Raw genomic sequence first — 18,775 nt, 5'->3', positions numbered from 1 at the left:
CAGCCTTTCCGCTTACAGAATGTCTACATTCAGATGCTCCAGACTGTAAGTCTGCATAAAACTAAAACCCAGCATCATGTGTGTGGGTTATCCCCACCGTCAGTCCAGATGGGGTACCCTATGATGGCTTTCCCTTTGACTGCTTGTGAGCTTTGTTCTCTTTTTACCTGCAAGTACCACAAGACCCACCTTGTTCCCCATTACACTCAGAACTACAGGAATTGCAGTGTGCTCGCCAATCCTGGAAGCCACAAGCGTGTAATCGTGACTGCGGCAAGCCCCTACGATTGGCACTGCCACTACGGTTTATGCGGGTTTTTTGTTCTGCGTAGAGTCCTTTTCTGGGACTGAACCACTGGGGTTTCTGGATTCCCACCTTTGTAACACCACATATCCTTATGCTGCGGTGGCTGTTCCCCCATCCAATTTCGGGGATTGCCAGATCGCTTTACCGTTACACATTCGCAGGATGTTAACATACTCTGTTAATGAGCGCTGTGCCATTTCCCCAATTCATAAGGATTTCTATTGGGTATATAATTCTACTGTCTATGCGTACTTACCGGCAAATTTCATGGGGAGATGTGCTCTCTCTCACTATTTTCCCATGATTCGTTTAACCGATACCCTGCCTTCTGCTCTGGCCCCACCTATTTGGTGTGCAGAGTAGGGAGCAGCACTAGAAGAAAGTCGTTGCTACTGTCCTGCACCCCATATATATATATATATATATATGTGAAATAAAGCTTGCTAAGTAAATGCTGCACTGACTCCGTGTTGAGCTTCAGGTCATCAAGAGCAATTTCACATCGCAACTGGGTTCGACTCGGTCTCCAAAGACTTATTGCTTTTGAAGCTCTTGAGTACATCCAAGAACATCAGAATAACCAAACATTGTGATTCTCAAATGAAGTATGTTGGACATTTTGACATTTTTTTAGTGTCCTCTATGGGTTTATAGGATGCGATCAGATGGGGCAAAGGCCCCACCTCATCCAAAACCATCTTGTGGGGAAAGAAAACTCCAAAATTAGTTGGCTGTCACTTTGACCTTTGAGTCCTTAACTTCCATACTTGTCTTAATTTTTGAGAAAGAATGTTTTAGTTGCATTTGCTCTCTTGGATTCCTTAATCATTCACTCTCTGTAATGTTTTGTAATCAAATTACTTTCACTTTCTGCATGCTTTCATGAATGTATGTGCATGAGAGTGAGAGCAGACTGTATTATAATTCATTTATTTAAAAAAAGGATTCTTTTTAGCTCTAAGATATATTGCATTTAAAGCAGATGCATATTTAAAAAAAAACAAGTTCTTTATTTACCTTTTTACACTAGATATTTAGGTTGCAGCGTTAGTCTATTTGAATGTCAACAGTGGTAAATGACTCCCTCATTTGGTCAGTGTTTAACAAATCTATGCATTGTCTAAGTACTCTGGGTTGCATCATCTGTTTCAGAGGAACTCTCAGCTCCATTGGCTCCCTATCCCCCAAGTGAATCAATGTTAAGATCATTGCCCTTGTTTTTAAATGCTTCCAAGGCATGGCTTCAACCTACCTCAGCAATCTCCTGTGATTTCCACTTCCCCAGCATCTTGTTATTATGTCTAGCTTCACACACTTATTTTTCCCTTCCTCTTTTTGTTCCATTCCACACCGTTCCCCCCGCTCCCTCCCATTGCCTGCTCTGTGAGCTTTTAGTAGCTTTGCTTGGACATTGTGGTTTTTTCCCCACTGTCCCTCTCTCCCTGATCACTCTGACTTCCTTCCAACTTTCCATAAATACAAACCATTTGCCTGTGTTCTAAGCCACATTCGTCCTCTCTTTCTCACCTCGCCATTAAGCATCCATTAACCTCCGATACATTCTACCTATATGAAAGGCAAATAATTCCAAATTGTTAACTAAGCAACATGCAGCGATGCATCAGGACAAGCTGCTTGTATGAGATGTCAGCTTGATGGCTTTGTTGCTTCCAAAACACACAGTTGCGTGTTCCAAGCACCAAGGCACGATTTTGATATTAATCCAAGCTGCCACACTAGTGCATTGCTGGGGTAATACTATGTTGTTGGAAGTATATCCTTTGGTTGAGATGTTAAATCGAGGTCCTGTTTACATGTCCAGGTAGCTGCTAAGGTTCCATGATGTTGTTTGAGAACATTTTTACCTGATGTCCTAGCTAACAATCTTCCACGCAAATTGGTCATTCATTTCATGACAGCTTGTGTGACCATTCTGTGAGCAGATTGATTGCAGCATTGCATTGCAACTATAGTCACTACACTTGACCGCCACATCCTGTGAAGCACTTTGAGACATTTTGGCATCATCGGATTCTATATTAAATGCCAGGATTATTGTGCTAAAGAGCAGTGGAGTGTTTCATTGGTGTGAATGCACCACCAACTATATATTCAATTCTTGTACTATAACGCTTGCTCTGGCTGCTTGATTTGATTTGCATCAGACAGTATGCATTAGAAGCATATACATTTGTTTGGGTTTAAAAGTTTGCTAGTCTTACAATGTATTTTTCCAAAGTCAACAATGAAATTCTTTCTTTCTGCGACCAATCATCCCTCTGCCTTCTTTTCCTCCTTGACATCTCTGATGCATTTAACAGGTGAAGCATCCTGGTAAAATGTTCTTGACATAAAAATGTTACATCATATTTGTAATCATTTTAATATTTTAACCATTTGATTCTATAAAGTTGATTGTTTTGCTGCTTTGTTACGTGAGACGGGTCTTTGCTATATAAAAGTGGGAATAGGGGAATGTGTTAGAGCAATCTCAAGCTTTGAGAGACAGTTTGGGAGTCTTTGTGTTAAGGGAAGCATAGCATGAGTTAATGGCCAAGGACAACATTTGATGAAAAACAGCTGCTGGAGGAGTTGTAACCCAATTTGAAAGTAATTATTGATTGGAAAATTAGAGGATGAGTACATAGTCATGAAAATGTTGTTAAGGGGTTATAAGTATTCATCACTAACTAGCCTAAAGTTGAAACGTCCTTAAAAGGGACGAAGACGGTAAAAACAACTGTTGCCCGGATTGGCATCTATACCTTTCTGTGCATGTATATTGATATATAAAGGTTTCCTTTTTAAAACAGATTATTGAAGGGGCACCTGTCTCTGTGAGCTTGATTATCTCGGTGTTAAAATTTATAAATAATAGTTTTGATTTATTTAAAGTAAATATAATACAAGATTGACACATTGCAGTCAACATACTGTTAACCACTGTATTCACGTTGATCGCTTCTCTGATCTAGGAATATCTTCCTTCATTTAGTCACTCCATCCACGAATGTCTGTGGGACACTGCTATGCGCAATTGGCTGCCACGTTTTGCCCTCAAAATATAGTCAATGCACTTACAGTATATTCTATCAATGACCTGATAAAGCGTTATATCGAATGTAAGGATTATTTATTATTATTTTCTCCTACCCCACTCATGTGTTTGTGCGTTTGGAGCCTCTATTTGGTTAACCTAGTCCAGCCCTGCCCTCTCCACAAACAGAAAACAGAGAAACAGGAGTAGGCCATTCAGCCGCTCGAGCCTGTTCCACCATTCTAAGATCATGGCTGATCTATACCTCAACTCCAGTTACCTGCCCTTGCCCCATATCCCTTGATACCCTGACCTAACAAATACCTTTCCACCTCAATCTTAATGATATGAATGGATCCAGTATCCACAACCTTCTGGGGGAGAGAGTTCCAGATTTCCATTAGCCTTTGGGTGAAAAATTGCCCCTTAATTTCACTCCTAAACGGCTTAGCTCTAATTATAAGACTATGCCGCCTTGTTATTGATCCCCCTCCCAGAGGAAATAGTTTCTCTGTATCTACCATATTGAAACCTTTATTATTTTAAAAACATCACTCTTCAACCTTCTAAACTCAAGGGATTAGAGACCAACTTTGTGCAACCTGTCCTCATAATTGAACCTTTTAACCTTGTATCATTCTGCTGAATCTGCCTCCAGAGCCAATATATCTTTTTGAGGTGCGGTGCCCCAAACTGTACGTTTTAGGCACCAGTCTTCAGTCTATCTTTTGGACCTCCTTCCCTCTACACCTCCATCTCAGCCCCTCTCTATGAATGTCTATTCATACATCTTACCCCTTCTCTATAAACAACTTGCATTTTTATATCGCTATTCACACAGGGTAGCAGCCTGGAGCTCTGGACAGTGGCAAGTCTGACAATGAGCCAGGGGGTGAGGAAGGTCTTTAGGCGGGATTTGACATGGGTGAGAGGGGGCTAGGCAGAGGAATTGAGGGCGAAAGTTCCAGAGTTTTGGGGTGTAGTGACTGAAGGCACGGCCTCCGATGGTGGAGCGGAGAGAAGGAGGGACAAACAGGAGGCAGAAGCCAGCCAAGCGGAGGCAGCGGGTGATGGACTGGGGGGTAAGCAGGTTGGATAGTTAGGGAGGTACGAGGACTTGAAGGGATTTGAAAACAAATCAATCTCCACCCCTCTATCTTGCCCCCTCCATCAGTTGCTACACCTCCATCTCGCTCCCTCTCTTTCAGTCTTTAAATCTCACCTAAAAACCTACTTTTTGATCATACAGTCACCTCACCCTCCTCCCTTGCTCAGCATTCAACCCCTTTGGATGTTTCAAGATGTTATCCTATGCGAAGGATGCCATACAAATGCAAATTGTTGTTGTTCTTAATCATAATAATCCTTATATTTGGTGTAGAGGCTTTCACATTGGAAGCACACCCTCAGGAACTTCACAGGATAAGGGGTGACAGTGTGTTCTGTGGGCAAATAAGGCCGGAATCTATTGAAAGCTCCGTGTGAATGAGTTGAACAATGTTCTGATCTGATGATTTTCTTTAAATAATTATTCTTTTTACCTGGCAGTGTTTATTGTGTAACCAAGTCAATCTTTAGAAATCTGGATTTGGACTCTGGGCTTTGGTTGGACTAATAGAGCTGGGTTTTCAGCCGATCAGAAGCTAGTTTTTCACAGTGGATCCCACATAAACCCGGCAACTTTCGCAAATGGCCTTGCAATATATTGCGCTGTCGCAGACTTTACGCTCAGATGACTCTCTCGCTTCTAACGTTTCCACAGTGTTGACAGTCAGGTTCCCAATTTGTGCGCTCTGTGAAATATTGTTTCCTAATGCAACGCCAAGTGTAACAGCTGTATGGCAATGTAAAATTAGCTCCTCCTAGTGGACATGATCTGTAATAACACACATGACACTTGTTTAACGCAATAAACACAAATTGAAACAATTGAAATAATTCCAAGGTTGGACCTTCCTGAAAAATACAATCTTAAATTGGTCCTCCCTCTCCAGAAAGGGTTGGTGGTTGATGTTGCAAAGCTGCCCACTTAGCACATTGGATTTAACATAGACCACTGTGTGTCAGCTTGTCTCAATTGGTAGCACTCCTCTCCAAGTCAGAAGGTTGTGGATTTGAGATTCACGTTAGCACTTGGAACTCATATAGTCTATGCTCCAATGCTGTATTATTGGAGGTTCAGGTGAGACATTAAACTGAGAACCTTCCTGTCTGTTCAGGTGGATGTTAAAGATCCCATGGCATTATTCGAAAATATAAGGGAGTTTCTCCTGGTGTTCTGACCAACAGTTCCCCAGTAAAATCAATCATTCACTTCATGGCTACTTGTGGGACATTCCGCAAATTGGCTGCCATAATTGCCTACAATGTACACAGTCACTACATTTTAAGGTAAAAATCTGTGAAGCACTTTGAGGAATTAACTGTCACATTTGCCCACAACATGCAGATGTTCCTACAGTATACACTTTACTGTATATCCTGTGAAGTGTTTTGAGATATCATCCTGACATAAAAAGCACTGGATCAAATTTAAGGATTATTACTATGATATATTCCCCAAGGTCATGGAGAAAATTCCCCATCCCTACCCTGGTCTTTATGTCAGTATAATTTAATACAACAAGTTTAAAACATTGTTTCTCAAGCAGCCTTTTTAAGCAAAATGCTGATTGCCCTTACACATTAAACGGCCTTACATCATGTGTTGAAAACACCCTTGGTATTCTGCTTCTATTTTCACAACACATAGCAACAGAAATCCCAGGTAATTAAAATTTGTTTTCAAGTAAGCTCTCCGAGGTGCAGCCCTGCATGAAGGTAAATGTATTTAAATGTAAGTTGTTGTTATTCGCGCCTTAGGTTTATTGCAGGATTGAAAAACCCTCTCATTCTTTATCATCAGTGTTCGCTTTTTACAGAATGTCAAGTGTCCGGCGCGTGCGGAAACTCGGCACCATAATTAAGAGTATCCAAACCAGATTGAGAATTCCATTCACCCAACCTACACATGGAAATGTCTGTTTGGAATGAAATGCACACCCTCTTCTCAGAGGGATGCATCCTGCTTACCTAATTCAGGAGAGGACAAAGTGAGGTTGGCAAGAGCCAAGGCCTGGGTATCCCAGAGTGCGTGTTGTGGTACTGCTGGAGTTTAAGCAGCTAAAACTGCATAGCTTGCCATTGATATTACTGTCTGGAAAATGCCCTGTTGCTTCTGACCAACATACCCATTAAAAGTTCTGGCTCACAGGTTAACTGAGCTGAGTGGGAAGAATCCCTGTTCCCCCCACACCCCCGCCTATGATTAGTCAGTGAATTGTTTCCAGGACACCAGGAACCTCCCTTCTCTTTTCAAATAATGTCATGGGATCTTTAATATTCACCTGAACAGAAACTAAGAGTCTCGCTTTAACATCTTATCCGAAGAACGAACTCCAAAAATGAGACTATCCCCCTACACTGCATTAGAGTGTCAGCTTACACAATGTGAGTTAAAGTCCCAACATGGAGCTTGAACCCACAACTTTCTGAGCCGGTGATGTAAGTGACTTAATAATTGTGTTTCGTACTGTGTTTTTTACATCGAGAGGACTTCTCAAAGCGGAAATACTATAAAGTTCAGTGATTGTGTTTCGTGCGTTCGTGAAGCGGAAAGTCCTTGGTGTTGAACCAATCCTCTACATTCATAGTTCTTTACCTTTAGGTTCTTTATCTAAAGTTCTTTTCCGAAACGTTTCACTTAGGGAACTAGGATTGTCACCGCAGCCGAGCCCCAACACCGCCCAAACTCTACTAAACTCCAAATTGTCAAAGGACAATGCAGACCTGAACCATGTCTTCATGACAAAAGAGAAGTCAGGTGATGGGACCACCTCTTGAGCAGGACAAAGGCTGAGCCCTTGCTCAAGTGAGCTCTGTGTTTCAGTATCTCCACTTCCTCTTAATATTTATACAAGTTACATTTGTAAAGTGCCTTTCCCATTGGGAGGATATCCAAAGGCGCTGGACAGTCAGGGAATTGGATCCGAGCTGGGGGTCGGGATCGGGGAGGATGGAGGATAGGAGGGTGGCCAAAGGCTCAACAACAACAACAACAAGATTCCATTTATAAAGCGCCTTTCACGTCAGGAGGACGTCCCAAGGCGCTGCACAGTTGGGTCATAACCCGAGCAGGGGGGAAATGGTCAGGGTGAGGGGAGGGAAGGGAGGGAGCGAGGAGGGGGAAATGGTCAGGGTAAGGGGAGGGAAGGGAGGGAGCGAGGAGGGGGAAGAGAGTCGAGAGGGGAGCTGAAGGCTCGGTCAAAGAGAAAGGTTTTGAGACCGGCCTTGAAGGAGGAAAGGGAGGAGGCGGCGAAGGCACTGGGGGATGGAGTTCCAGAGCCTGGGGGCTGAGAGGCTGAAGGCCCGACCACCGATGGTAGGGCAGTTGGGGCGGGGGATGTGGAGCAGACCAGAGCCAGAGGAACGGAGGGTATGGGCAGGTAGGTAGGGTGATAGTAGGTCGGAGAGGTAGGAGGGAGCGAGGCCGTGAATGGCCTTGTAGGTGAGGCTCGGCAGCCGATGGTGGAGTGGGCCGAGCGGGAGACATGGTGCAAGCCAGAGCCTGCTGAGCAGAGGGAGCGGACAGATTAATATGGGGTCAGCAGGTCACAGAGGTAGGGAGTGGAAGGCCTTGAAGGTGAGGACGAGGATTTTGAACTCTGTCAAAATTCTCTGGGGGACAGGGAGCCAGTGGAGTTCTAATTGTTCATAACTTGGTATCACTAATGGATTTAATTGCTGATATTCTTCCACTAGATGTCAGCATAACATTTACTAACGAATTTGTATAAAGCACACTAACATTGTACCTAGAAGTAGACAGAACATCATTATTGCATGATTTTTCACCTTGACTCAGTACGGTGCAGCACTGACCATATTGAAGGATTAAATTCTCAGTATCACAATCCTTGTTCCCACAGTGATTGGTAAAAGATCTGTACAATCAAACACCATTCCTTGCTTTTATTAACGTGTAACACATACAGTACATAGAATCATAAAATATTACAGCACAGAAGAAGGCCATTTGGCCCACCGTGCCTGTGCTGGCTCTTTGGAAGAGCTACCCAACCAGTTCCACTACCCCGCTCTTTCTCCATATCCTTGCAATTTTTTCCTTTTCTAGTACCTATCTCATTCCCCCTTGAAAGTTGCTATTGAATCTGTTTCCACTACCCTTTCGGGCAGTGCATTCCAAACCGTAACAATCCTGTGTAAACAAAATTCTCCTCATCTCCTCTCTGGTTCTTTTGCCAATTATCTTGAATCTATGTACCCTGGTTACTGACCCACCTGCCAGTACAAACAGTTTCTCCCTATCTACTCTATCAAAACAACAACAAAATTATATTTGTAAGCGCCTTTCACGTCAGCAGGATGTCCTGGACAGGTTGGGATCAGGATCCCTCATAATTTTGAACATCTATATTAAATCTCCCTTTAACCTTCTCTGCTCCAAGGAGAACAATCCCAGCTTCTCTCGTCTCTTCACATAACTAAAGTCCCTCATCCCTGGTACCATTCTGGTAACTCTCCTCTGCACCCTCTCCAAGGCCTTGATATCCTTGATCTACATGACGACGCTTCTTAAAAATATACACAACAATGAATTAAATAGTGCCAATAACATTACTGAGTAATGGAGTTAGGTTTAATAATCCTTCCATTTGACATCGTGCTTACAAGGTCAAGAAGGTTAAAAGCATCTATTGCAGCACACTGCACTTGCATGATTTGAAGAGAATCGAAGTTGAAGCACTTAACGGCCTTAATCAAATGCACAGCAGAACACTGTGACCATTTGGGTTAGTTTTCTGTTGCGGTAAAGTCAATCTAGCTGCATGTAAGAGCTGCATTGTGAAATGCATTGCATGTAGCTGCATTGTGAAATGTCACAAATTTTACCCCTTTTTCTTCTCTCTTCCTGTGTTTTACATCAGTTTCCTGGGATCCGGGTGTAACCAGACCTTTCAGGCATCCTTCGCACCACAAAGCTGGAGAGGAAATGCCCAATGTTACTTGTTTACAGGTATCAATTGAAAGAGGAGGCACACACACATTCCTATACACTCACAAGTTTCAGATCATAATTCATTTGATGGAGGACTATTGTGATTATCCTCCTTGGGGGAGGTAACCAGTGTCTCCACAGAGGAGCAGAGCAGGCCGGGCGGGGGAACATGGAACAGGCCAGTGCCTGCCGAGCGGAGGGAGTGGTATGGTTTGACTATGCTGCTTTGTAATGTTTTGTATAGTTCAAGGTTTACACATTGCATTTTACTTACATTATAGGAATTATACTTAAGCAGCTGATGATAGTAGACAGGCAAAAGCAGAATCCTGGAAACCAGTCCTTAGTCGATCTGTAAATCTGGATGAAGAGGGTCGAGGCAATGATGCTTGTCAGCGTTAGCAAGATCTGCAGCATGGCAAACATTTTTCCTTCAAATACAACATAGAACACAAAGACTGTAGTGAATATGATTACATCCTTTCTGTCCTTTATCTGTACAAAACTCAACTGTGGAATGGAAAGCCAACAATATTAGCACACCAGTCTAAACATGCACATAAAAACAGAACACATAAACACGCAGGCAAACATAAGTTGAGCCCCACAGTGGTGAGTACAAAGTATGTGCTGATCACAAGCGGCTGAGCTCTGTCTCACTGGCTTTTTCATTTCAGCTACCGGGAGGTGCAGACTGACATTTCAAACAAATGTTCAAGTTGCCTGCCGAGCGGAGGAAGTTGTAAGGTTTGACTATGCTTCTGCTTTGTAATGTTTTGTATAGTTCAAGGTTTACACATTCAAGTTGCCTGAACATACACTCTGGGGTTCCCAAGCCTTGGCTCTTGCCAACCTGCGCCTTATACTCTTTGAAATTAGGTAAACAGGAAGCGTCCCTCCAGGGAGAGAGTGGGCATTCCATTCCAACAATTTATCTCTGGAATTTCTATGTGTAGGTGGGATGTATTAATTCTCAGTTTGGTCTGGATACTATAAAGCATGTTGATGGGCTTCTGGCCAGACACCTGGCTAACCAAAACAAAATACACAGGTAGTTGTTTCTGCTTTGGTGACAATTAAATCTGTCCCTTAATGTAAATAAATCGCACTCTACGATGCTGGCTGCTGAATACTGTATATCGCAGACCACTTCATCCGTAAGTAGCTCTGAAATAGAAATATATTTATATATCGCACAGCAGTGGGATATTTTAGAATGCTCTTATGCATAAGAGCATTCTAAAATATCCCACTGCTGTGCGATAAAAGTGACTTATTCACCAGACTATCTGAGAGGCAGTTATATCTGATTTTAACTTCACAAAAACATGCTGCAATGGGTCGGTATTTACGCACAGAAAACAAGGGAAATAATTTCTAATGTGTCTAAATTATAGTCTCACCCTGAGGTATAGTACCTTTCACAAAGGGGTCAGAGGTACTGGATAATAACATAAAAATACATTTTATATTTTCAAAATGCCACTAACATAGTAGACCATCTGGCCCATCAGATCTGCTCCACCAATACATTTGTTGATGGTGAATAAAGGAACCCGTATGAAGATTCAGTATTTGAATGATCAGCCAATACAGAGACAGGATGCTAATTTATGGCCATATTTGAAAAACACAGCAGGAGGAAAATCTGAGTTACTAACCATAAGAAGTGCATTGTATTTGCTTAGAGATGACCGCTCTTATTGTAGGCAGTGGAATAAGAGCAAACATCATCACAGCTCGGGCTGCAAGTTAAAAGAAATCAGGTTAACGTAGGAAACCTTTCTACAACAACAACAACAAGATTCCATTTATAAAGCGCCTTTCACGTCAGGAGGACGTCCCAAGGCGCTGCACAGTTGGGTCATGACCCGAGCAGGGGGAAATGGTCAGGGGGAGGGAAGGGAGGGAGCAAGGAGGGGGGAAATGGTCAGGGTGAGGGAGGAAGGGAGGGAGCGAGGAGGGGGAAGAGAGTCGAGAGGGGAGCTGAAGGCACGGTCAAAGAGAAAGGTTTTGAGACCGGCCTTGAAGGAGGAAAGGGAGGAAGCGGCGAAGGCACTGGGGGATGGAGTTCCAGAGCTTGGGGGCTGAGAGGCTGAAGGCCCGACCACCGATGGTAGGGCGGTTGGGGCGGGGGACGTGGAGCAGACCAGAGCCAGAGGAACGGAGGGTACGGGCAGGTAGGTAGGGGGATAGTAGGTTGGAGAGGTAGGAGGGAGCAAGGCCGTGAATGGCCTTGTAGGTGAGGATGAGGATCTTGAAATCAATCCTCTGGGGGATGGGGAGCCAGTGGAGGCGAGCGAGGGTGGGAGTGATGTGGTCCCGAAGCCTGGTGCGGGCAGCAAGCATACAGCAAGCATACTAGTCTGATAAATTCACACATCCTTCCACAAACAATCAACAGAAAAAAATAATTTGCACTTTTATAATGTTGAAACATCTCATAATGAATTTGCACTTGCAAGATCCTAGAAACAGCTTTGAGGTCAATGATCAGATTAAACTGCAGGACTGAGAGCCAGAACATCAGGAAAAACTCTCCTTGTTTCAAAGCACCATACAATACATCTGAAGATAAGTTGGAAGAGACCTTGAGATGCTTGACCTGGGTGACAACAACAACAAAATTGCATTTGTATAGCACCTTTCACGTCAGGAGGATGTCCCAAGGCACTGGACAGTCAGAGTTTATGACCGGAACTGTGGGGTCGGGATCGAGGAGTGTAGGAGGCAGGGGGCGAAGCAGGGAGATCAAAAGCACGATCGAAAAGATGGATCTTGAAGGAGGCAAGTGAAAGGGCGTAGTGGAGGGATTGCAGGATGGAGTTCCAGAAGGTGGGGGCAGAGTGGTAGAATGCCCACCCACCAATAGTGGGGCGAATGAGGCAGTGGATATGGAGCCGGCTGAGCAGAGGGAGTGAACAAGATAATAATAATAATAAAATAAATAATAATAATCCTTGCATTTGATAAAGCACTTTTCACGTCTTCTAGACATCTCAAAGCGCTTCACAGAATAGACTGTAAAGTAAATTGACTGTATATTTGTTGGCGAAATGCGGTGGCCAATCAATCACGCACAGCAGTGTCCCACAAACAGTCGTGGATTGAAAATGACCAATTTATTATTGTTTTGTTTTGGAGGGAATATTATCAGGTGTGTGGAGTAAGGAAACTTACCCAAGGTTTTGCCCTGCCTGGAATTGAACCCAGGTGTCTCGCTTGCAAGGTGAGTGCTCTAACCACTGAGCTGTAGAACTCCACTTTGGTAGGGGGTCAGGAGGTCGCAGAGGTACTGGGGAGCAAGACCATGGAGGGCTTTGAAGATGAGGATCAGAATCTTGAACTGTATCCTCTATGTGATGGGAAGCCAGTGGAATCGGGCGAGGATGGGGGTGATAGGGTTATGGAGACTGATGCGGGAGAAATGCGGGCTGCAGAGTTCTGGATGATATACAGCCTATGAAGGGAGGATTTGGGGAGGCCGACAAGCAAAGAGTTTGCAAAGTCGAGCCTCGATGTTATGAATGCGTGAATGAGGGTTTCGGCGGCCTGCGGTGTGAGACAGTGGTGGAGCCCGGTGACGTTGCGGAAATGGGGGAAGGCAGAGCAGGTCGTGGCACAGATGTGGGGTAGAAAGGATAGTTGAGGGTCAAACAAGACCCCAAGGTTCCAGACTGGCTTAGTAAGGTGGAGTGTGCAACCATGGATGGTGATGGTGTCAATGCCTGAGGTGAGGAGGCGCTGACGGGAGCCAATCAGGAGAACCTCGGTCTTGTTGAGGTTCAACTGAAGAAAATTAGCTCTCATCAAGGACTTCATGTCTGATGACAACAACAACATTTATACAGAGCTCTTCACGCAACATAGAATCCTGGAGGGAGACAGCAACAGACGGATTTGATAGCAGTTACTTATGAAGTGCTTTGACATACTGCAACATTAAAACACTATATGATGAGCATTAATTATCATTTTATGACTTTATAAGATGCCACTATCAAAACATAACCTCTCTCTCATTTTAGTTGATTTAGATGCTTTTATATTTGCCAGATGGTCACCCAAGCCAGGGATGGGAACCCAGGAGGTGGGAAAGGGAAAGATGATTGAAAGCTCAGTCAAAGAATTATAAGATGAGCTTGCATTATATGGAACCCATCTACCACCTCACAAAGGAGTCATCCTGTATTTTCTGTGAACTTTCTGTATACACGCTACAACTTACATAGTTTTAATGTCCAAATACATTTGCTATTTCACTAAAATCCATGAATGGCCTCAATTGACAGCAGGCCATGCAGCTTTGACCTTGAAAATACAGTTTGTGTAAAGGATGATGGCTCTTACCAATAAAAAAGAGGAAAGTCCACTTCACGAATGCCATGATCAGTATCCCTGAGGAAAAGGATACCATTCCGATCACTATCAAGGAAGTATTCTTCATACACCTGGAAAAGAACCTGACTCCCAAGTAACTGGTCATGAATGTGCAATATCCTGCAGCATTCCCATATCCAACCCAGACAGCATTCCAACTGAGAGGCTCCTTTAGCACAAATATGGACAGCACATCTATTCCACCTGTCACTGCTAACTCAAACAACACTCCACCCGCAAGCAGCAGCCCAAGAGTGAATATATCCACAGAAACACTGCTTGCAATTGGAGAGCTTGTGTTGTCCTGGTCATCTGGTAATCCTGAAGTCTCCCAGGGAGTCCTGTCCACAGTTCTCGGGTATCCTTGCCCGCTGTCAGCCAAACAGTTAGATGTCTCAGCTGGGGATTGCCTGACCGATGGTGATCCATCTGAAGGCTGGCTTGTGTCACCTGGTCCAGGTTCAGGAAAGCCTCTGCTATCAGGCTGCTGGTTCCTCAGAGTCCCGGGTTCTGACTGTTCAGGTGGGACCTTCAGCACAAAAATGCTATAAAGCAAGCTTAAAGTGTAAAGAACAAGACAAAGACAGACCAGGGCAGCACCCTGATAATGGGAGATCTTGAAATGGATAAAGATGTGACCAGATGCCAAGCTTCCCAGTAAGCCTGATAGCCCATAGACCAGCTCAACTGTAATGAGCTTGGTGGCCCTGCTCCCTTCTGAGGAAGTAACTGAGGCTATAGCCATGATACCGGTCCAGTAGGCAGTGAAGCCACCACTCACACCGTACAGTGCAGCCGCTCCGAACATCACCTCTAAAGGCAGCCTGAGCAAGATAGTGAGGAGAAGCAGAGCCCTGGAGATCAGATAGCCCAGGAGAGGCACACATATGGTGAGCTTCCTGGAACGGCGGTCTCCCAGCCTGGCCAGCGTGCAGGTGAAGATCAGGGAGGTCAGGCCAGCCACAAGGTTGTAGATCATGTAGAAGTGAGACACCCCTCCCTGGTAGCTGTGCTCCTGGCCCCTGAGGGTCGAGTTCAAGTTGCAGAGTTCCTTCACCACCATCAGCAGAGCAGTATCATACAGAGCACTAGCTATCTGGCTACAGGCTACAACAGGCTCGATGAGAGAAATCAATTTCGAACACATCCTCACTCACAAATTAAACCTCCGCTTTATTTTTGGTGCCTTTTTTTTCTTCTCCAGCCTTACTTTACAAACCGGTCTGGCTGCTATTTCCCTTCAGTAATTCTGCAGAATTAAGCGTTTTTTTTCCTTTCTGAAAAGTTTCACTGTTTCTGGTGTTTCTGCATTTTGAGGATCAGTTTTCCATCCATCATGCTGGCTGACACCAAAGGACAAATAAAAAAAAAATTGATGACCCTATGTTAATGTTTCTGATCGCAGACCTCGCAACATTGAATTTCCTGTTTGATAACTATCTTCTTTTTTTACTGACGCATATTTGTAAATATCTAGAACCTCCTGGGATTTGTAATTAGTAGTAGGCGTATTTGTGTGAAAGAATGTAAGGCTTAGTCTTATCCTGGATGATTTCAATCTACGTTACGCCCAACCTGTTTGTGACTATTCCAAATATTTGACTCTTATGAAACATGCAGATTTTTTTCTAAAGCTAGAATCTAGTGTGTGAAGCAGAATTAAACCTCTTTTCAAAATACAATAGTGATTTATGTTTTTAACAAACATCGCCTCCATTGGCATTGATTATTTTAATTTTGTCCACCAGACCATTTTCTCTCTTTTTCAAGATTTACTGGTTTGTGGAGTCCTGTAGCTCAATGAATTATTATTATTATTATTTTTAAGTCCTGTAGCTCAGTGGCTAGAGTTCTCGCCTCACAAACGAGAGACCGAGGTTCTTTTCCCGGCAGGGTGAAACCTTGGGCATGTTTCCTTTCTTCACATGCCTAATAATAATCCCTCAAGAAAAAAAAACAATAATAATTTGATCACTTCAGTCCACGATTATTTGTAGGATACTGCTCTGAGCAATTGGCTGCCGCGTTTTGCCCACAAAAATGCAGTCAATTCACTTCACAGTATATTCTGAGAAGCACTTTGAGACATCTAGAAAGCATTAAAAGCACTATATCAAATTCAAGGATTATTAGTATTAATGTTACCTTCAAATTTTTTTTAAAAAAAGTTTAGTCTGAGTACCTCCCCATCTCTCTGATCTTCTCAAACACATTCCTCTGCTCAGCTAACATGGACCTGCTGCATGTGCTCTGCCTCCTCTGTACCACTATTATTGTTGAACCTTCAGCGATTATGTTCTTAACCTCTGGATCTCTCTGCTCCATCCCTCTGCTTCACGTCCTCTCAACTGGTCTTTAAATCCCACCTTAATACCTTTAGGTTGCCTATATTCCCCTCCCCCTCCCTCTTGTTCCTTGCTCAGCGTCTGACCCAATTACTCAGAAGCCCTCTCAGACTTTATCCTACATGAAGGGCACTCTACAAGTTCAACTTGTCTTGTTAATTTGGAAATTGTTTTCTACAGTGTTTAAAAAGGGCCACAGGTCTTCCTGTGGATTATTTTACATAAAACTAATTTGGGTGATAGCATGGCTCTATGTTAGGAGAGAGCCCCACGGCACAGAATTGGGTATTCATTTCACAACATAAGGATAGCAAAAATTAAATCTTTAGCTTTGATTTTGCATTGAATCATCTATAAAGCAATTGTTGTCAAGTGTGGTGACTTTGGTTTTGAATGCAAAAGTAACAGCCAATTGGCACACAGCAAAGATCCATAAACAGCTAAGTAGTGATTGATCAGTTTATTAGGATTGTTGGCCAGGATACAAAAAGAACCTCTCTTCTCTTTTCAAATAGTGTCTCAGGATCTTTATCATTCACCTATACAAGCAGACAGGACCTCAGCTAAACACTTCATCTGAAGGATAGCACCTCCGACAACTCAGTGCTCCCCCAGTACTGAACTGGACCGGAGTGGCAACCCAAGCCACAACATAAGGTTTGAACCCACAACCTTCTGACCCAGAGCTGAAGGTGCTAACCGACAAGCTGGTTTGTATGGGAAGTACCATTTTGAGAAATGCCTATAACATTAAAAGCACTTTATAGATAATTGCGTTGAGTGCACTAACTTGATTTTTTGTCAGCAAATGACCTATTGGTTTTGCCTTTACTGCCCTATTTGGTAAATGACACCAAAAACCTTACCAACGAAATACAAGTAGGTCCACTTGACAAAGCCCATGACCAGCATCCCTGCGGAAAAGGACAGCATTCCAATCACGATGAGGGAGGTGTCCTTCACACATTTGGAAAACAAACAAATGGTAAGGAAGCTGGTGAAGTAGATGGCGTACTCTGAGGCATTTCCATACCCAAGCAGGACGGCATTCCATTTGAGAGGCCAATTCAGCACAAATATTGGCAGCACATCCATGGCCCCTTTTGTAGCCATGTCATAAAGCACAGCAGCCCCAACCATGAACCACAAAGTGCCTTTATCTCCGTGACCATCTGCCCACCAAGAGCTCCAATTGTCTCGGATGATTCCATCGAATATCCTTGATACAGCTTTGCAGCACTGTCCATTCACACATCTTCCATTTTTGTCATCCACAACTCTTGCAGTTTTGTGTTCAGTTTTCTCCACAGGTGGTCTGTTTTTGTGTTGAATGTCACCTGTTACATGCTCATGTTTAACCAAATGTCCTGCGCTGTCGCATTGCAGTTTTTCAGTAAATGTGTCACTTTCCTCGTTCTGCTCTTTGTCACCTTGTGGTCCAGATTTTTGTTGTTTAGGTGGTATCTTCAACACCAAAATACAATAAAACAGGTTGACAACATACAGAGCAAGGCTGAGAGCTACCAATATGATGCCATGGTAATGTAATATCTTTAAATGGAGGAAGATGTATCCCGATAAGATGCTTCCAACAAATCCTGCTAATCCATAGGCAAAATCGGTCGTGATGAGCCTGATTGATCTTCTCTTCTCTGAAGAGGTGCTGCAGACCAATACTACAACTCCAGTCCAGTAAGTGGTGAATCCTCCACTCAGACCATCCAATGAGGCTGTGGCAAATATCACCTCCAAGGGCAGATCGAAAAAGATCACAAAGAGAAGCAGAGATCTGGAGATAAGGCAGCCCAGGAGAGGCACAACAATGATGATCTTTCTTGACCTGAAGTCTTCAAGCTTTGCAAAGTAGAAGGTGGAGAAAAGGGTGATCAGTTTCGACAGAATGTGGTATATCATGAAAAAACGAGTCATACCATCCTGATGTTTTTCCCCTGCACTGATATTAGTTGGTGTAGAGTTGTAAGCAGTTGAGTTTATAACTTCATATCTTTCTTGGACTACAATCAAGAGAGCAGTGTCAAAGAAAGAACTGCCAATCTGGTTCAAAGCGACCACAGGCTCAATGAGGGTACGCACAAATTCACACATCTTTACTAACGATAGTTAGAATGGTTTGGTTCAGTCCCTTTTAAGCACTTGAATACATGAAAATAAAGACTGTTCATACCATATGTCCTGCCATGACTATTACAGGGAAGTGATGAATGACTCACTAACCCGTTGAATAGTTTTTATCATAAGGAGAAAATATAACTTCCCTGTTCCAGAAGAAAACTTATTTTAATGATATGCAATCGAGAAGTACCATGAATATTCATTCAAATCGTTAATTTGAACTTGTTGGGTTAATATTCATTGCCAAGAAATGGGTTAATGTAAATTTTATTTCACCGCTCTGCTCAATTCCTGATCGGAATTAAGCTTTGTACCGAGACCTTGAAAGGAGGAGAGAGAATTGTTTTTGAGGGCGGCAATATTAGGCAGGGATGTCCTGCCAGGGGCATTGACAGGGATATGGTAACTGCTGCTGACTTACCCACTCCCCAGCTGCAAGAACAGGTTAACCAGAGCATCACTCTCTGTGCAGCATTGTAGTGTTGTAAGAGATTTGGATGGAGAAGATCAATATG

The 18,775-nt window shown here is 43.4% G+C and overlaps 2 protein-coding genes across 2 annotated transcripts; both read right to left on the bottom strand.

Annotated features, from left to right (window-relative positions):
* Positions 1-8,911: 8,911 nt before the first annotated feature.
* LOC103177749 (thymic stromal cotransporter homolog) lies at positions 8,912-14,929 on the bottom strand. Its single transcript, XM_007892063.2, has 4 exons — positions 13,753-14,929; positions 11,064-11,147; positions 9,677-9,833; positions 8,912-9,385 (listed from the first exon to the last, which is right to left on the bottom strand). Exons 1-4 carry the CDS (start codon positions 14,927-14,929, stop codon positions 9,328-9,330), a joined length of 1,476 nt encoding a protein of 491 aa, XP_007890254.2. The 3' UTR covers positions 8,912-9,327.
* Positions 14,930-15,069: 140 nt separating this feature from the next.
* On the bottom strand, positions 15,070-18,233 carry LOC103177748 (thymic stromal cotransporter homolog). Its single transcript, XM_042345786.1, has 2 exons — positions 16,994-18,233; positions 15,070-15,125 (listed from the first exon to the last, which is right to left on the bottom strand). Exons 1-2 carry the CDS (start codon positions 18,231-18,233, stop codon positions 15,070-15,072), a joined length of 1,296 nt encoding a protein of 431 aa, XP_042201720.1.
* Positions 18,234-18,775: the final 542 nt, after the last annotated feature.

Source organism: Callorhinchus milii, unplaced genomic scaffold (genome assembly GCF_018977255.1).
Source record: "Callorhinchus milii isolate IMCB2004 unplaced genomic scaffold, IMCB_Cmil_1.0 Scaffold1, whole genome shotgun sequence".
In the NCBI taxonomy this organism is placed as follows: Eukaryota; Metazoa; Chordata; class Chondrichthyes; order Chimaeriformes; family Callorhinchidae; genus Callorhinchus; species Callorhinchus milii.
The sequence above is the reverse complement of the archived record's forward strand: the minus strand, read 5'-3'. Positions and strand labels throughout refer to the sequence as shown.

Excerpts from the sequence above, each read along its gene's own strand:
- LOC103177748 (XM_042345786.1), bottom strand. The coding sequence starts at position 18,233 with ATGTGTGAATTTGTGCGTACCCTCATTGAGCCTGTGGTCGCTTTGAAC. Across the intron at positions 15,126-16,993 it reads GACCTACTTGTATTTCGTTG|CCAGCATGATGGATGGAAAA; the intron begins GTAAGGTTTTTG and ends CTTTGGTGTCAG.
- LOC103177749 (XM_007892063.2), bottom strand. The coding sequence starts at position 14,929 with ATGTGTTCGAAATTGATTTCTCTCATCGAGCCTGTTGTAGCCTGTAGC. Across the intron at positions 11,148-13,752 it reads GACTTTCCTCTTTTTTATTG|CCCGAGCTGTGATGATGTTT; the intron begins GTAAGAGCCATC and ends TTTAACTTGCAG. Across the intron at positions 9,386-9,676 it reads TTAAGTATAATTCCTATAAT|CTTTGTGGTGCGAAGGATGC; the intron begins GTAAGTAAAATG and ends TTTCCTCTCCAG.